Source organism: Theropithecus gelada, chromosome 2 (assembly GCF_003255815.1).
Source record: "Theropithecus gelada isolate Dixy chromosome 2, Tgel_1.0, whole genome shotgun sequence".
NCBI classification, from domain to species: domain Eukaryota; kingdom Metazoa; phylum Chordata; class Mammalia; order Primates; family Cercopithecidae; genus Theropithecus; species Theropithecus gelada.
This window is the reverse complement of record NC_037669.1, coordinates 92,508,542-92,527,841: the sequence shown is the minus strand read 5'-3', so window position 1 is coordinate 92,527,841 and position 19,300 is coordinate 92,508,542. Positions and strand designations below refer to the sequence as shown.

General features: G+C 43.3%; 1 protein-coding gene across 3 annotated transcripts in view; it reads right to left on the bottom strand.

Annotated features, from left to right (window-relative positions):
• Positions 1-19,300, bottom strand: part of SMARCC1 (SWI/SNF related, matrix associated, actin dependent regulator of chromatin subfamily c member 1) — a 202,416-nt gene that overhangs the window by 146,927 nt on the left and 36,189 nt on the right. For all 3 annotated transcript variants that reach the window (XM_025374994.1, XM_025374993.1, XM_025374992.1), the window contains exons 3-5: positions 11,732-11,817; positions 1,928-2,009; positions 299-391 (exon numbers count right to left, since the gene is read on the bottom strand). In XM_025374994.1, coding sequence (XP_025230779.1) covers positions 299-391; positions 1,928-2,009; positions 11,732-11,805 — 249 coding nt within the window. In that variant the 5' untranslated portion in view covers positions 11,806-11,817. The remainder of the gene's footprint in view (positions 1-298; positions 392-1,927; positions 2,010-11,731; positions 11,818-19,300) is intronic.

The window sequence follows — 19,300 nt, the reverse complement described above, 5'->3', positions numbered from 1 at the left end:
CTCAACAACAACAACAAAAAACCACACACACACACAAAAACTGGAAGATCTCTTGAGCCCGGGAGTCTAAAGCTACAGTGAGCAAGGATGCTAGGATAGTGCCACTGCACTCCAGCCTGGGCAACACAGTGACACCTCACCTCTAAAAAGAGAAATAAAAACTCAAGAAAAAAATTTATTTTGATGTAAATATATCAAGAAATCCAAAGCATTACTATGGTTGACATTTATTAGAGGCTTACAATTACAAAATGAAGTGATCGTGTCTATTATTATCTAAAGTGATTGTGTCTATTACCTGATGTCGTTTGATGATATCTTTCAATTTGTTAGCCAACTTCAGATCAATGTCTGGAATGAGGTAGATGTTGGGTCTGGTCAAACAATTGTTCTGAGGATGAAAAGAACAGACTTTCAAATTCTCTTGGTTTTGAAATAATATCACATTATTTATGTAATACACAAACCATCCCCAGATAACCTTTTCTGCCACAAAAAATACTGAGAAGCATGACCTAAAGAAATTCAGCAGCTTTTTCATTAAGATACCACACCAGATTGCCAGATTAATCCTCCTCCCCAATTTTACCCAAATTTACTTTAATGGTCTAATGTAGTGTTTTTAGCTATGGAAGGGGATTACAGTTAATCTTAAAAATAGCAATGACAAAACATGTATGTTGACTCCCCAAATCATGAAAAAAACTCTCACCCAACAAACAAAACATATCCAATTGTTTCCCTAGCTAAGAATCTGTGAGACAAACAACTTTCACATATTAAGTTAACAGTAACATCTAACTGAATTTTTGCCAGCTACCTCTCCCCAGGAAGGTTAATTTAGTGATCACCATAAATTATTAAACAATGAACATATTAGGAAACACAAATAAGGACATTAAGCATTCTTTTTTCCAGGTTATAATACAGTTAGAGAAATAATATGTGTATTTATGGTACAACCATGGAACAAACCCAAAGAAAATATTCAGTCAAGTGAACAGTAGGATGGAAGAGTGCTTAAACCAAATAAAACGAAGGCAGGCCGGACTCGGTGGTTCACGCCTGTAATCCCAGAACTTTGGAAGGCCAAGCAGGCAAATCACTTGAATTCATGAATTCGAAACCAGCCTGGTCAACACGGCAAAACTCCACCTCTACAAAATATACAAAAAATTAGCCAGGTGTGATAGCGTGTGCTTGTAGTCCCAGCTACAGGGGAGGCTGAGGTGGGAGGATCACTTGAGCCCGACAGTTCAAAGCTGCAGTAAGCCTAGCTATGATCGTACCACTGCACTCCAGCCTGGGTGACAGAGTGAGATCCTGTCTCAAAGAAAATAAAAATAAAATAAAGGCAAGTCAAACAATACATTAGGTAAAATTAATGAAGAAAATTATAAATTATTTCACCATAAATTTTAATAGTCTTAAAGACAAGATTAATCATAGCTCTAATCCCCAAACACCCATAAAAATAATAAAACAATACCTTTCAGAACATTTTCTTCCTTTGTTCTTTTGGCAATCCAATAAAGCCAATCTGTTTTTGTTTTGTTTTGTTTTTGAGACGTAGTCTCGCTCTGCTGCCTAGGCTGGAGTGCAGTGGCGCAATCTTGGTTCACTGCAAGCTCCACCTCCTGGGTTCACGTCATTCTCCTGCCTCAACTTCCTAAGTAGCTGGGACTACAGGTACTCGCCACCACACACAGCTAAATTTTTGTATTTTTTTTTTTTTTTTAGTAGAGACGAGGTTTCACCATGTTAGCCAGGATGGTCTCGATCTCCTGACCTCGTGATTTGGGAGGCCTGCCTCAGCCTCCCAAAGTGCTGGGATTACAGGCGTGAGCCACTGCGCCCAGCCCGCCAATCTTAAAACTGAAAATATATTAAAGGCAAACTTTTTAAATAACCTAAGTTTCCAAGTTACCTGCACCAATGTTTTTTCAATGTTCATAAACATTTCCACATTACGATCCATTCGGGATGGGTTCTGTAGGTCAAACCTCCGCCTAAAAAAAAGGAAAAACCCTAGTTAATTTGTCTCCCACCTTAAACACAAATGAAAACTTGGTTTTAGAATTCGATGCAAATGAGTTAGAAAGATTTGGAAATTAAAATAACACTCTACAAAACGTGTGAGATATTCTCTCAGTAATATAAGAATACACAGTATCAACACCCTTATAAAAGAGATATTAAGACCCACCTCAGTGAAAATGAAGTATCAATTCCATGACATATCTAATTTTCCTTAAATCTAAGACACCTTACATCTTACAGAAAAGTAGTTCACAGATCCATGCTGGGTACAGTGGCTGATGCCTGCAATCCCAGCACTTTGGGAGGTGAGGCGGGCGGATCACAAGGTCAGGAGTTCAAGACCAGCCTGGCCAACATGGTGAAATCCCATCTCTACTAAAAATACAAAAATTAGCTGGGCATGGTGGAGCACGCCTGTAATCCCAGCTACTCTGCAAGCTGAGGCAGGAGAATCGCTTGAACCCGAGAGGCAGAGGTTGCAGTAAGCCAGGATCATGCCACTGAACTCTAGCCTGGTGACAGAGCAAGACTCCGTCTCAAAAAAAAAAAAAAAATCATTTGTTCAAATTCAGCAGTATCTGTGTTCTCTTAGATAAAGGAAAGCATCTTGGGTATTTAATTCTGATACAGCTGTAAGACGTGATTTAAACAGACAAGGTTTCTCCAAATAAAATTTTTAACTGGCCACAGTAACAGTCAAGAGCAGAGACTATCCCTTAATCTGAAATCACTTGATTGCTGGGGGGTATACCAAACCCGCAAGTATGAATAACAAGCACTGTTTTCCTAAATGTGGTAAAACTGATGTATTTACCTTTACTTGAAACTCTTCTCCAATGTCTCTTTACATTAAGTTCCCAAGCATGTCACCTCCATGTGGTTAAATCTTTACAAAGTCTAACGCCTGTTTCTCCTTACTTTTTATTCAATACCTACTTTGTTTTTGCTCTGTTTTAGTTCTTTTAATACTAACATCCAGGAGAGGAGTAGAGCTTAGTGACTGAAAGTAAGGATTGTGGAAAACTACATTAGTCTTGAGCAATTTGTTAACCCAAGGATTGACTGCTTCATAAATGTAATAGCCTACTGTGGGTTTTTGTGAAGGTTAAATGAGGTATATACTACAACAGTGCTTAAATTTAATATAAAGTAACTGATCAATAAATGTTAGCTATAGTTATAATTTTTGTTTTTGGAGGCAAAGTCTCACTGTGTCATCTAGGCTGGAAAGGTCTGGTGCAGTAAGAGCTCCCTGTAACGTTGAACTCCTGGGCTCAGGGGACACTCCCACCTCAACCTCAGCCTTGAGTAGCTGGGTCCACAGGCACCAGCCATCATACCCAGGTAATTGTTTTTTATTTTTATTTTTGTAAAGCCAAAGGTCTCACTATGTTGGTCCAAACTGGTCTCAAATTCCTGAGCTCAAGCAATCCTCCTGCCTCAGTTGGTTCACTCAGAGGTGAACCAACACGCCTGGCCCAGTTATAATTTTCTTAATCATTACCAGATACTACCTAGCATTAGGCAGTCTGAGTCCAGAGCTCATATGCTTAACTCACATGTCATGCTATTTTATCCTGGAGATGTTCCCCACACTTCCAATCTTTCTTTTTAAACTCTATAGCCTTTCCAGGATGTTACTACCCACTCAATGGGCCTGACACTATCACTTCCAGAATCTGTCCCCAAGTCACTTGCTCTATGAAGCTAAGCCTATCTTCTATGTTGTTGTTGTTTTAAATGGAGTCCCACTCTGTTGCCCAGGCTGGAATGCAGTGGTGTGATCTCGATTTACCACAACCTCTGCTTCCTGGATTCCAGCGATTCTCCTGCCTCAGCCTCCCGAGTAGCTGGGATTACAGGCGTGCTCCATGACACCCAGTTATTTTGTATTTTTAGTAGAGACAGGGTTTCACCATGTCAGCCAGGCTGAACTCGAACTCCTGACCTCAGGTGATCACATGCTTCGGTCTCCCAAAGTGCTGGAATTACAGATGTGAGCCACCACACCTGGCCATCTTTCATGTTTTTTTCTTTTCTTCTTTCTTTAATAGAGATGGGGTCTTGCTATGTTGGCTAGGTTAGTCTTGAACTCCTGGCCTTAAGTGATTCTTCTGCCTCAGCCTCCCAAAGTGCTCGGATTATAGGTGTGAGCTACCACACCTGATCCTACTAGGATGTTTGCCACCCTTTTGGGGTACAGCATACTAGACCATCCTGTGGGGATGGTTTCCAGGGTAGTCTAGCTTGCTGTCATCGTACAAAGCTCCTTATTTGAGACTGGCTTTAGTAACTTCCCCACAAAACTGTTTGGCTCTATTGTTGTCTTGCGCTTGGCTCAGTGCATTTTTGTTTTTCCCTTTAGAAGTTTCCTTCTGACGCCCTTTTACACAACTTCTATGGAATAAACTCTTCACCTGGGATCCATCCAGTGTTAAAGAGTCTGATTAGGCTGGGCACAGTGGCTCACGCCTGTAATTCCAGCACTTTGGGAGGCCGAGGTGGGTGGATCACAAGGTCAGGAGATCAAGACTATCCTGGCTAACAGTGAAACACTGTCTCTACTAAAAATACAAAAAAAAATTAGCTGGGCGTGGTGGCAAGCAACTGTAGGCCCAGCTACTCAGGAGGCTGAAGTAGGAGAATGGCGTGAACCCAGGAGGCAGAGCTTGCAGTGAGCCAGACTGCGACACTGCACTCCAGTCTGAGCAACAGAGTGACACTCGGTCTCAAAAAAAAAACAGACTATTTTTATTCGGACCATTTTCTTTCTTTCTTTCTTTCTTTCTTTCTTTCTTTCTTTCTTTTTTAAAGACAGAGTCTTGCTAGTCTTGCTCTGTTGCTAGGCTGGAGTGCAGTGGCGCGATCTTGGCTCACTGCAACCTCCGCCTCCCAGGTTCAAGTGATTCCCCTGCCCCAGCCTCCCAAGTAGCTGGGACTACAGGCATGCACCACCATGCCCAGCTAATTTTTTGTATTTTAGTAGAGACGGGGTTTCACCATGTTAGCCAGGATGGTCTTGATCTTCTGACCTCGTGATCCACCCACCTTTGCCTCCCAAAGTGCTGGGATTACAGGTGTGAGCCACCGTGCCCAGCCCTATTCGGACCATTTTCTAGAGGTAGCCCTAAATATACTCATGAGAGGCAATAAAACTGGAGGAATACAGTTAGTAGAGGAACTTTTTAAAAATTTTCTATTTTTATTTAATATATATATTTTAATAGACTCTTGCTCTGTCATCCAGGCTGGACTGCAGCAGTTCAGTCACAGCTCACTGTAGGTAGCCTTGCATTCCTGGGGTCAAGCAGTCCTCTCGGCTCAGCCTACCGAGGAGCTTGAACTACAGGTACATGCTACCTTTCTGGGGTAGTATTTTAAAATTTCTTCAAGAGACAGGGCTTCTCTATGTTGCCCAGGCTGGTCGCCAACTCCTGGGCCCAAGCGAACCTTTCACCTTGGCTTCCCACCAGCCTGTAATTCCTTTTGACACACAATGCATATTTATTGCCTTAGATTGAAAGGCTACAGCAAGATATTGCCCAGTAGATTGACAAAAGGAAACAATGCAGAAGACTTTTATATTAATTAGTAAACCCTCAACTGAGAGCTTGCATTTACAGTTTAAATGGCCAAAGATTTAAAAAGTCAGAAAGGCGGGACGCAGTGGCTCACTCCTGTAATCTCAGCACTTTGGGAGGCCTATGCGGGCGGATCATGGGGGCGAGAAATAGAGACTATCCTGGTCAACATGGTGAAACCCTGTCTCTACTAAAACATAATTAGCCAGGCATGGTGGCGTGTACCTACAGTCCCTGCTATTTGGGAGGCTAAGGCAAGGGAATAGCTTGAACCTGGGAGATGGAGGTTGCAGTGAGCTTAGATGGTGCCTATGCACTCTGTACTGGCGACAGAGCAAGACTCCGTCTCAAAAAAAAAAAAAAAAAATGCCAGGCACGGTGGCTCACGCCTGTAATCCCAGCACTTTGGGAGGCCGAGACGGGCAGATCATAAGGTCAGGAGATCAAGACCATCCTGGCTAACACAGTGAAACCCCCTACTGAAAATACAAAAAAATTAGCCGGGCGTGGTGGTGGGCACCTGTAGTCCCAGCTACTCGGGAGGCTGAGGTAGAAGAATGGCGTGAACCCGGGAGGCGGAGCTTGCAGTAAGCCGAGATCATGCCACTGCACTCCAGCCTGGGCGACACAGCGAGAACTTGTCTCAAAAAAAAAAAAAAAAAAGTCAGAAAAGGAAAATGTATTTATTTGCTTTTCTCTATAGGACTGTGATAACATAGGGCAAGAATATCTCTTTCCAGTTGATTTTTTTTTTTTTTCTAGAGCCCTCCTATGGGATTCTTCTAGAACCTAGTACTAGTCAGATGGATTTGTAAGGAATTAGAGATACTCAAGTTGAAATAATAAGAAACATAATACAAACGTAACACAACTGGCAAAATCATCTTCCAATAAAATGGTACTCATTTATAGTTCCACTAAGAATGTATTATGCTTTCTTCCTCTCAGTAGCCAACTATGTACTTATTTTTATTTTACATTACCTCACCTTTTAATCTTTGTCAATCTGCGATAGATTTTAAAATATTTAATGATTATAGTTTTTGTGTTTTTTTTTTTAATTGACAGGGAGTTTCACGCTTGTTGCCTAGGATGGAGTGCAACAGTGAGATCTCGGCTCATTGCAAGCTCCACCTCCCAGGTTCAAGCGATTCTCCTGCCTCAGGCTCCCGAGTAGCTGGGATTACAGGCACCCGTCACGATACCCGGCTAATTTTTTGTATTTTTAGTAGAGACGAGGTTTCACCATTTTGGCCAGCCTGGTCGGTCTCCAACTCCTGACCTCAGGTGATCCACCCGCCTTGGCTTCCCAAAGTGCTGGGATTACAGGCGTGAGCCACCACGCCGGCCTAATGATTATAGTTCTAATTTGCATTCCTCTTTCGGGTTGAAGCTTGAACACCTTTCTGCATTATTAGAAAGCAAAACTTAATTTAAACATTCTTGGTAAATTCAAGATAGTGTTCCAGCTCACTGGGTGACAAAGCAAGACTCCATCTCAAAAAAAAAAAAGTAACAATCTCTTTAGAACTGTAGGGAAAAATAAACAACATCCTAATCTCTGGGCACGTGGGCACTAAAGTCAATTCTCTATTACTTAATTGAACTTGGTATTTAATCTCTCCTTTGGGAGATCTGTTTGGATTTCCATGAATAGGTCAAACTTGTTATCCTTCAGTTACATATAACTACACTTCAAATCTATACAAAGTTTTATCCTTCAGGAGAAAAACCATTAATAAGACACTCATTGATTTTGCCTATTTAGAAACATCCAGAAAGATCAAATTTAACATTTCAATTCTGTAATTTCCTTTTTTTTTTTTTTTTTGACACGGGGTCTCTGTCACCCAGGCTGGAGTGCAGTGGTGCAATCTTGGTTCACTGCAGCCTCTACATCCTGGGCTCAAGTGATCCTCCCACCTCAGCCTCCCAAGCAGCTGGGACTACAGGCATGTGCCACCATACCCAGCTAATTTTTCTACTTTTTGTAGAGGCTGAGTTTTCCCATGTTGCCTGGGCTGGGTTCAAACTCCTGGGCTCAAGCAATCCGCCCACCTCAGCCTCCCAAAGTGCTGGGATTACAGGCATGAGCCACAACAGCTGGCCAATTCTGTAATATTAATATGTACAGTCTCTTCACAAATATGCTAGTAATTACCAGGTATTCCCATTCAACCTCATATGCATGACATTAGAGCTTCATGCCATTAGCGACTAAAACAAAGACTACTGAGAAGTCAGTAAGAAAGCAGAACCACAATGAAATAAGAAGAAAATAGTGCTTGCCAAGGCCGGGCGCGGTGGCTCAAGCCTGTAATCCCAGCACTTTGGGAGGCCGAGACGGGCGGATCACGAGGTCAGGAGATCGAGACCATCCTGGCTAACCCGGTGAAACCCCGTCTCTACTAAAAAATACAAAAAAAAAAACTAGCCGGGCGAGGTGGTGGGCGCCTGTAGTCCCAGCTACTGGGGAGGCTGAGGCAGGAGAATGGCGTAAACCCGGGAGGCGGAGCTTGCAGTGAGCTGAGATCCGGTCACTGCACTCCAGCCTGGGCGACAGAGCGAGACTCCGTCTCAAAAAAAAAAAAAAAAAAAAAAAAAAATAGTGCTTGCCATAATAACGAAACCAGCAAACTTTGGACCTAAAGCCAGAAATGCAACCTAGACTGTGAGGTTCAATTAAAGAACACACACAAGGTTCTGAGAGGCATGTTAGGCATGGGGCAAGTCAGGGCATGGTCAGAATGACAGGTCAGCATTCAGATATCCAAACAGAGTGGGGAAGTTACTAACATATGCACTCACTTCAAGCGTGAGGCACAAGAGATGAGAGAAGGTACACACTGAAACTGGATACATAACTATACCTGAAAGGAAATTATTGTGGCACAATCTGCATAAGAGACTCGGAAAAATTCTTATTCCTGACAATGCTAACCCTATCCTTTACGTCTTTTTTAGCCCCACTTTTAATTTTAAGGAAATCGTATTACATATGTATCTCTCTCTTTTTTTTCTTGAGACGGAGTCTCGCTCTGTTGACAGGCTGGAATGCAGTGGCGCGATCCCGGCTCACTGCAACCTCCACCTCCCAGGTTCAAGCAATTCTCCTGCCTCAGCCTCCCAAGTAGCTGGGACTACAGGCGCATGCCACCATGCCCAGATAATTTTTGCATTTTTAGTAGAGACAAGGTTTCACTATGTTGGCCAGGATGGTCTCTGACTCCTGATCTCGTGATCAGACCACCCTGGCCTCCCAAAGTGCTAGGATTACAGGCGCAAGCCACTGTGCCCGACCTGTATTATACATATCTTTCTAAACTACTGCAAGTGATTTCAGATAAAAATATTTCACTGTGGCCGGGCACGGTGACTCAAGCCTGTAATCCTAGCACTTTGGGAGGCCAAGGCAGGCAGATCACCTGAGGTCAGGAGTTCAAGACCAGCCTGGCCAACATGGAGAAACCTAGTCTCTACTAAAAATACAAAAATTAGCCAGGCATGTGTGGTGGCAGGCACCTGTAATCTCAGCTACTCAGGAGGGTGAGGCAGGAGATTCGCTTGAACCCGGGAGGTAGAGGTTGCAGTGAGCCGAGATTACACCACTGTACTCCAGTCTGGGTGACAGAGCGAGATTCTGTCTCAAAAAAAAATTTTTTTTTTCATTGTGCAGAAACTATAGACACAAAGCAAGTTCCACAATACGTGACCTATGAAAAATCAAATCACTTTGGAATTCTGTCCTTAAGTGTCCAGGTCAGGACTTGTGATAGAAGCTGAACAAGAACTAGGGACAGAAAGAGTTCCAACCGGGAACCCAGAGTCAAGAGTAGGGAACAAACCATCTCTACGAGTACTGAAACATGCCGTTGGTCCTAGATCAGGGAATACCCTCGTGAGAGGTTCAACATCAGAGCTAGACACAGAACTGGAAAACAGAGAGCTACCTCTGAAAACAAAAACAAAAAAGACTCATGCTTTTAGTCAATATCTTTTTTTTTTTTGAGACAGAGTCTTGCTCTGTTGCCCAGGCAGGAGTGCAGTGGCGCAATCTCAGCTCACTGCAACCTCCGTCTCCCGGGTTCGAGTGATTCTCCTGTCTCAGCCACCTGAGTACCTGGGATTACAAGTGCCCGCCACCAAGTCTGGCTAATTTATTTTGTATTTTTAGTAGAGACAGGGTTTCGCCATGATGGCCAGTCTGGACCCGAACTCCTGACCTCAAGTGATCCAAATCAACATCTATTCAACACCATCCATATATAAAAAGCTTCAGTAAATACACGTTAGTTTATATGTCCTATTTACTATATAAATAATTTAATTGCACACTTGTCCTTATTGTTGATCTAAATATTTATTTGCACTTCCCAGCCATAAAGTATGGGGTTAGCTTAACTTTGAAAGTAAAATATATAAATTACATGTGTATTCTCCTGGAAAGATGCTAAGCTTATAAACTGTGCACAGCTAACTCAACTGAAAATACCAAACAATTTCAAGACAATATACTCCACTCCCCCAACCCTACCCTGTGAAGTATGTCCCTGACAACCCCACAGCTCAGGACCATCATCGTCAAACATCACTAGTCCCAGCAACTGATGGAAACCCCAGAGTTCAAGGGGAAAAAAAAGAAATAGTACCAAGAGAGACAGCTAGAAAAGGGGAAAAGACTGAAGGGAGCAAAATGGCAGGAACACCTGCAGGGATTCTCAATCTATCTCCAACACTGATCTAGGCAAAGATATGTATTTCTCCTTTTATCACTGTCCTGAGGATAGCAAAATGGAACACTCTTGAAGGCCTAGCTAACTTGATCTCTTAAAACTGCTATCTGGCCAGGCACGGTGGCTCATACCTGTAATCCTAGAACCTTGGGAGGCCAAGGAAGGTGGATCACCTGAGGTCAGGAGTTTGAGACCAGCCTGGCCAACATGGTGAAACTCCATCCCTACTAAAAATGCAAAAATTAGCTGGGTGCATGGTGGCAGGTGCCTGTAATCCCAGTCACTCAAGAGGCTGAGGCAGGAGAATCACTCGAACCTGGGGGCAAAGGTTGCAGTGAGCCAAGATCGCACCACTTCACTCCAGCCTGGGCGAAAGAGCGCAACTAAGTCTCAAAAAAACAAAACAAACAAAAATACTATCTATCCACTTCAAACATAATGTATGAGTTCATTATACACATTTACACATTTCCTGGCAAGCCTACCTTCTAATTTGCTAATAATGTATACCTGTTATTATAAAAATCAAATATAAGAAATCACACTGGGCGCAGTGGCTCACGCCTGTAATCCCAGCACTTTGGGAGGCCGAGACGGGCAGATCATGAGGTCAGGAGATCGAGACCACCCTGGCTAACACGGTGAAACCCCATGTTAGCTAAAAATGAAAAAATACAAAAAATACTAAAACATCAGCCAGGCGTGGTGGTGGGTGCCTGTAGTCCCACCTACTCGGGAGGCTGAGGCAGTAGAATGGCGTGAACCCGGGAGGTGGAGCTTGCAGTGAGCTGAGATCACGACACTGCACTCCAGCCTGGGCGACAGAGCGAGACTCTGTCTCAAAAAAAAAAAAAGAAAAAAAGAAATCACTTGCCTAATAAATACATGGTTGTGGCCAGGTGCAGTGGCTCATCCCTGTAATCCCAGCACTTTGGGAGGCAGAGGTGGGTGGATTGCTTGAGGCCAGGAGTTCGAGACCAGCCTGAACAACATGGCAAAACCCTGTTTCCACTAAAAATAGAAAAATTAGCCAGGCATGGTGGTGCATGCCTGTAGTCCCAGCTACTCAGGAGGCTGGGGCATGAGAATTGGTCGAAATCTGAGAGGCGGAGGATGCAGTGACCTGAGATTGCACCACTGCACTTCTAGCCTTGCTGACAGCCTTGGTCCTATTTTTAAGACCCTGTCTCAAAAATAAGTAAGTAAATACATACGTGGTTGGTTGACATTTTTCTTGGATGTAGAAACAAGGTAAATTAGGGCTCTTGGTAAAACACCTTAATCATAATGTGCTTACAGAATTTTCTAACACAAGGAAATAGGACTTAAAAGTAAATAACTTAAGATCAAAACATGCAAACAAATACAAAAACTTACCATCCCTGTTCATTTTTATACTTGTAAGCAGACCCAAGAATGTGACATAAGGTGCCTCCAGCTTTGAAATCCATGAAACACTTTGCCTAAAAATGATACAAATTACACATGAGAAAAATAAAGCTTCTGACAAAATTACTCATGTCTGAATCCTAAGTTTTATAAATTCAAAGATATAAACACATATCAATTAAACAACCTCCTTAAATATCTTCTTGAATAAACTGAGGAATCAATAAGTTTTTCTAAAAGTCGATTAGGCTGGGCATGGAGGCTCATGCCTGTAATCCCAACACTCTGGGAGCATAAGGCAGGAGGATCACTTGAGCCCAGGAGTTCAAGACCAGTCTGGCAACATAGGGAGATTCAGTCTCTAGAAAAAAATTTTAAAAATTAGCTGTGCATTGTGGCACATGCCTGTAATCCTATCCAGGAGGCTGAGGTGGGAGGATCACTTGAGTCTGAGAGGTTGAGCCTGCAGTGAGCCCTGATCGCCCTACTGCACTCCAGCCTGGACGACAGAGTGAGATGCTGTCTCAAGAAAAATGGAATGAAATAAAATAAACTGAATTCAAACTACTTTCTGGTAGCAAGTACAGTGGCTCACACCTATAGTCACAGCTACTTGGGAGGCTGAGATGAAAGAATCACTTGAGCACAGGAATTCAAAACCAGCCTAGACAGTATAGCAAGACCTCATATCCCTCCCAAAAGAATTCCTTTTAAATTCCATAAACATACTATAATTTGAGTAAATAGTCTGTCAAAAGAAAGATTTTAAAAAGCTAAATTTAGGCCAGGAGCAGTTTGTTGTTGTTGTTGTTGTTGTTGTTGTTTTCTGAGACAGGGTTTCGCTTTTGTTGCCCAGGCTGGAGTGCAATGGTGCTATCTCGGCTCACTGCAACCTCTGCCTCCCAGGTTCAAGTGATTCTCTTGCCTCAGCCTCCTAAATAGCTGGGATCACAGGCATGCGTGACCACGCTCGGCTAATTTTGTATTTTTAGTAGAGACAGGGTTTCTCTATGTTGGCCAGGCAGGTCTCGAACTCCTGACCTCAAGTGATCTGCCCGCCTCAGCCTCCCAAAGTGCTGTGATTACAGGCGTGAGCCATCGCGCCTAGCTACACACCAGTAATTCTAACATTTTGAGACACCAAGGTGAAAGAATCACTTGAGCGCAGGAGTCTGAGACCAGCTTGGGCAACACAGTGAGATCCCACCTCTACAAAAAGTTTAATCCCAGCATTTGGCAGGCCGAGACGGGCAGATGGCTTTAGCACAGGAGTTCAAGACCAGCCTGGGCAACATGGTGAAACCCTGTCTCAACAAAAAATGCAAAAGAAATTACCCAGGCATGAGGGGAGTGTGCCTGTAGTCCCAGCTACTGGGAGGCTGAGGTAGGAGGATGGCTTGAACCTGGGAGGCAAAGGTTGGAGTGACCTGAGACCACACCACTATACTCCAGCCTGGGCAACAAAGCCAGAACTTGTCTCAAAAAAATACAAATACAAATATAAATATGAATATAAAAATTAGCTGGGCATGGTGGCACATGCCTGTAGTGTCCCACCTACGCAGGAGGCTGAGGTGGGAGGATTGCATGAGCATGGGAAGTTGAGCTATAGGGAACTGTGATGGTGACAAATCCAGGCTGAGTGACAGAGTGTGACCTTATCTCAAAAAAAATTTTTTTAATAAAAAACGTAAATCAAAATGTTCCAAAAGAAAACACCTATAACCCCAGTACTCTGGCTGAGAAAGAAGGCAGGGAGGAAGGGAGGAGTGCTTGAAGACAGGAGTTCTGAGGCCAGCCTGGGCAAGGAAGTGAAACTTTGCCACAAGAAAAAAAAAAGGAATCAAAAAAATAAATATAGAGATAGTAGAGTTTTTCACCTTATAGATTCTTGACTATAAATTATACAAAAATTAGGCCAGGCGTGGTGGTTCACGCCTGTAATCCCAGCACTTTGGAAAGCCAAAGCGGGTGGATCATGTGAGGTGAGGAGTTTTCCACCAGCATGGCCAACACGGTGAAGCCCCATCTCTACTAAAAATACAAAAACTACCTAGGCGTGGTGGCGGGCGCCTGTAATACCAGCTACTCGGGAGGCTGAGGCAGGAGAATCACTTGAACCCGGGAGGCAGAGGTTGCCAAGAGCACACCACTGCACTCCAGCCTGGGCGACATAGTGAGACTGTCTCAACAAAAAAATAAAAATAAAAACATAAATTATACAAAAATTGTAAGTGAACACTTTTATTATACTTATTTTTTTTTCTGAGACAGGTTCTCAACTGTGTCGCTCAGGCTGGAGTACAGCGATGTGATCATGGCTCACTGCAGCCTCTGCCTCCCGGGTTCAAGGAATTCTCATATCTCAGCCTCCCACGTAGTTGGGATTACAAGCGAGTGCCAATACGCCCAGCTAATTTTTTTTGGTTTTTGCATATTTAAAAGACAAAGTTTTGTCATATTGGCCAAGCTGATCTCAAACTCTTGACCTCAAGTGATCCGCCCACCTTGGCCTCCCAAAGTGCTGGGATTACCGGCATAAGCCACCACACCTAGCCTATTATGATATTTTAATGACCATAAAAATGTGGTGTAACTATATAAAACTATATTTAACTAATAGCTAAAATCTATGCCACAATTCAAGAGATCTGTGCTTTATGGATTAAAAATATACCTCAAATTAAATGAAATGGTGAATAATTTCCACATTATGAAGGTATAAGCAATATAAACTGAGCATCAGATAGGCGAAATAGGATGAAGTGTTATTAGAAACACCCATGCATTTTTTTCTTTAAAACTATTACTACAAAATAATATACTACAAAGAACCACATGGTATCAAACATTAAAAAAAGAGACAAAAAGCAGAATGGTGGTTGCCAAGGAAAGAGGGACAAGGAATGGAAGTCATTGTTTAATACATACAGAAGTGAGCATAGTTTCTCCATCCCATAATCCCAAACCTTTGGGAGGCTGAGGCAGGAGGATCACTTGAGCCCAAGAGTAGAAGACCAACCTGGACAACATAGTGAGACTCCATCTCTGTTAAAAAAAAAAATAGTAATAAATAAAAAATAAAAAGTATCCTGTAATCCCAGCACTTTGGGAGGTCGAGTTGGGAGGCTGAGGTGGGAGAATCACTTAAGCAAGGGAGGCAGAGGTTGCAGTGAGCTGAGATCATGCCATTGCACTCCAGCCTGGGCAACAAGAGCAAAACTCCGTCTCAAAAAAAATTAAGAAGAATCATTAAGATCCCTTAGATCGATCACTTGATGTCAGAAGTTCGGGACAAGAGTGGCCAACATGGTGAAATCCCATCTCTACCAAAAAATACAAAAATTAGCAGGGCGAGGTGGCACGCGCCTGTAGTCCCAGCTACTTGGAAGGCTGATGTGGGAAAATCACTTGAACCTGGGAGGCGGAGGTTGAAGTGAGCTGACGTCACACCACTGTAATAGAGTGAGACCCTATCTCAAAAAACAAATGAAAATCATTAAAATGGCATATTTTGTCATAGATATTAGAACATAATTAAATATAAATAAAATTTTAAAAAATAAATAGGCCAGGTACAGTGGCTCAGGCCTATAAAACCCGCACTTTGGGAGGCCAACGAGGCAGGATCACGAGACCAGTAGTTCAAGACCATCCTGTGCAACATAGCGAAACCTCATCTATAAAATAAAATAAATTATAAAACAAAAATGAACCATGTGTGGCGGCACATGCCTGTGGCCCCAGCAACTCAGGAGGCTGAGGTAAATGGGTTGCTTGAGCCTGGGAAGTCGAGGTTACAGTGAGCTGTGACCACACCACTGCACTTCAGCCTGGATGACAAAGTGAGACCCTTTAACCAAATAATTACACACATACACACACAGGGAGAGAGAGAGAGAGAGAGAGAGAGAGAGAGAACGCGACAGAGAGACAGAGAGGTGGCGGGGAGAGGGACAGAGGGAGGGGCAGGCAAATAAAATTAACAATCAGCTGGGCACAGTGGCTCAAGCCTATAATCCCAGCACTTTGGGAGGATGAGGCAGGTGGATCACTTGAGGTCAGGAGTTTAAGACCAGCCTGGCCAACATGGTGAAACCCAGTATCTACTAAAAATACAAAAATTAAGGCCAGGCGCTGTGGCTCACACCTGTAATCCCAGCACTCTGGGAGGCCGAGGCGGGCGGATCACAAGGTCAGGAGATCGAGACCATTCTGTCTAGCATGGTGAAAGCCCGTCTCTACTAAAAATATAGAAAATTAGCCAGGTGTGGTGGAGGGTGCCTGTAGTCCCAGCTACTCGGGAGGCTGAGGCAGGAGAATGGCGGAGGGAGGTGGAGGTTGCAGTGAGCCAAGATCATGCCACTGCACTCCAGTCTAGGCAAAGAGCAAGACTTCATCTCAAAAAAAAAAAAAAAAAGTACATTTGGGTGCAATTCTTATCCACTGGTAACATTTTATCTTTGAAAATCCTGTAGTGCTGACATCTCAAAATAGACTAATGTAGGCTGGACATGGTGGCTCACGTGAATAATCCTAACACTTTGGGAGGCCAAGGCAGGCGGATCACGAGGTCAAGAGATCAAGACCATCCTGGCCAACATGGTGAAACCACATCTCTACTAAAAATACAAAAATTAGCTGGGCATGGTGGCACACGCCTGTAGTCCCAGCTCCTTGGGAGGCTGAGGCAGAAGAATCGCCTGAACCCGAAAGCCAGAGGATGAAGTGAGCCAAGATCGCGCCAGGGCACTCCAGCCTAGCGACAGAACAAGACTCCATCTCAAAAAATAAGTAAATAAATAAATAAATAGACTAATGTAATAGGTGGGTATCTACTACAGTAGAATGAGACTTACTTCTCCTACAGAAAGCCTTCCCTTAATCCTCAGATTGATCTAAAATGTTCTCCTCAAACCATGCCTGTAATCACTATTGCACCTCAGCATAATACTGACATGACTGATTTACATATTTTATGTGGGATATGAACTCCTTGTGGACAGGAACAGTGCTTATTCAAATCTATCACCGACATTCAGCAATGTGTCACCTGATAACATAGGTAATCTGAATTTTCTCAATAGTTCAACTATATTGACACCACTTAAAATTAGAGATCCATGCTACTCAGAAATATATACTGAGCAGGCCATAACAATAAAACACCTGTATAAATAATTTAAGGTCAATTTCTCAACAGATATTAAATGTGAAAAATGAAATCATTACCAAATATACACTTAAGACAAACTTTTTTTTTGAGACTGAGTCTCGCTCTTGTCACCAGGCTGGAGTGCAGTGGCGCAATCTGGGCTCATTACAACCTCCGCCTCCCAGGTTCAAGTGATTGTCCTGCCTCAGTCTCCTGAGCAGCTGGGATTACAGACACGTGCCACCACACCAGGCTTATTTTTGTATTTTTAGTAGAGATAGGGTTTCACCAGGTTGGCCAGGCTGGTCTTGAATTCCTGACCTTAGGTGATCCACCAACCTCAGCCTCCCAAAGTGCTGGGATTAACAGCGTGAGCCACCGTGCCAGGCTAACAAAGTAACTTTTATTCAACCACTACAGGGGCAGATGCTGAGAATGAAGTAGAAAACAGATGGCCAGGCATGGTGGTTCATGCCTATAATCCCAACACTTTGGGAGGCCAAGGCAGGCTGATCATGAGGTCAGGAGTTCAAGACCAGCCTGGCCAATATGGTGAAACTCCATCTTTACTAAAAATACACAAATTAGCTGGGTGTGGCGGCAGACGCCTGTAATCCCAGCTACTTTGGAGGCTGAGACAGAAGAATCGCTTGAACCCAGGAGACGGAGGTTGCAGTGAGCTGAGATCACACCATTGCACTCCAGCTTGGGCAACAGAACAAGACTCCGTCTCAAAAAAAAAAAAAGAAAGAAAACTGACATTCAATTTTCCAATGGTAAAATATACATAAAAGCAGTGTAATTCCAGCACTTTGGGAGGCCACAGTAGGAAGATTTCTTGAGCCCAGGAGTTCAAGACCCACCTGGGTAACATAGGGAGACCCTGTCTATATTATTTAAAAATAAAAATAAAAAGGAATAGACAGAACTCACGAACCTATCAAAGGTATTAGTTCCAACAACGAAGTTCAACAAGATAAAAACCTCAGTCGGGCGCAGTAGCTACGCCTAGAATCCCAGCACTTTGGGAGGCCGAGGAGGGCAGATCACGAGGTCAGGAGTTCAAGACAAGCCTAACCAACATGGTGAAACTCCATTACTACTAAAAACACAAAAAAATTCGCAGGACGTGGTGGCACACACCTGTAATCCCAGCTACTCAGGAGGCTGAGGCAGGAGAATCACTTGTGAACCCGGGAGGCAGAGGTTGCAGTGAACCAAGATTGTACCTCTGTACTCCAGCCTGGGTGACAGAGCAAGATTCCATCTCAAAAACAACAACAACAACAACAACAACAACAGCAAAAAACCTCTACAGATGTGGCAGAATAAAATGATACTGGGCGGGGCAAGGTCTATCCATATATCAAGGATTCTTACGGCTTGCACACAAATGGATTTGGGATAGAAATGGACTTGGGATTGGCTCATAAAAGCTCAGTAGCACAATCACCCAAATGAAAACATGAGAAACCAAAGTCAGGTAATGGAAAGTTGAAGATGGGGACAAGAAACTTCTTAGAGACATTCACTGCACCTTGACTGTATCTCCCATTCCAGCACCATCCTATAAACCCCAATGCTGAAGAGGCCCTGCCGTAATTCATAGTGAGTATGGTTCTTAAACATTTCCTAAATGAAAAGCACAGGATGTTAGAGTAAATACTTGTTAATTCGTATCGGAAAATCTAAAGAATAAAAAGGTAGCCGGATGCAGTGACTCACACCTGTAATTCTAACACGTTGAGAGGCCAAGACAGGAGGATCACCTGAGGCCAGGAGTACAAGAACAGCCTGAGCAACATAACAGAGCAAAACCCTGTCTCTAGAAAATAATTAAAATAAACTTAGCCGGGCATGGTAGGATGCACCTCCCAGCTACCCAATAGGCTGAGTCAGGAGGGCTAGCTGAGCCTAGGGCTAGCTGCAGCAAACCATGATCATAGTCCTGTCTGAAAAAAACAAACATAAAAAAAGTAGCAAAAACTGAAATTTCCAGAGCTAGCAAAATGATGCCTTACATGAGTATCTCAACAGCTGAACACTCTAATTAGAGACTCTGGGGGTCAAAGTCATCTCTAACAGGCTGCCTCTACTCTCAACTGTGTGACCCAATTGCTTTAAATAAACAATTCTATCCCTGGCTGACTCTATTGGAAATTTAATCTGATCTTATTCTGGATATATGTAAGTGGTCTCATCCTACTTATTCGTAGCCCACCTAACATCTTGCTGAGCTTAATGAAACCTAGAAAAGATAGGCCAAGCGCGGTGGCTCATGCGTGTAATCCCAGCACTTTGGGAGGCCAAGACGGGCGGATCACGAGGTCAGGAGATCGAGACCATCCTGGCTAACACGGTGAAACCCCCTCTCTACTAAAAAATACAAAAAACTAGCTGGG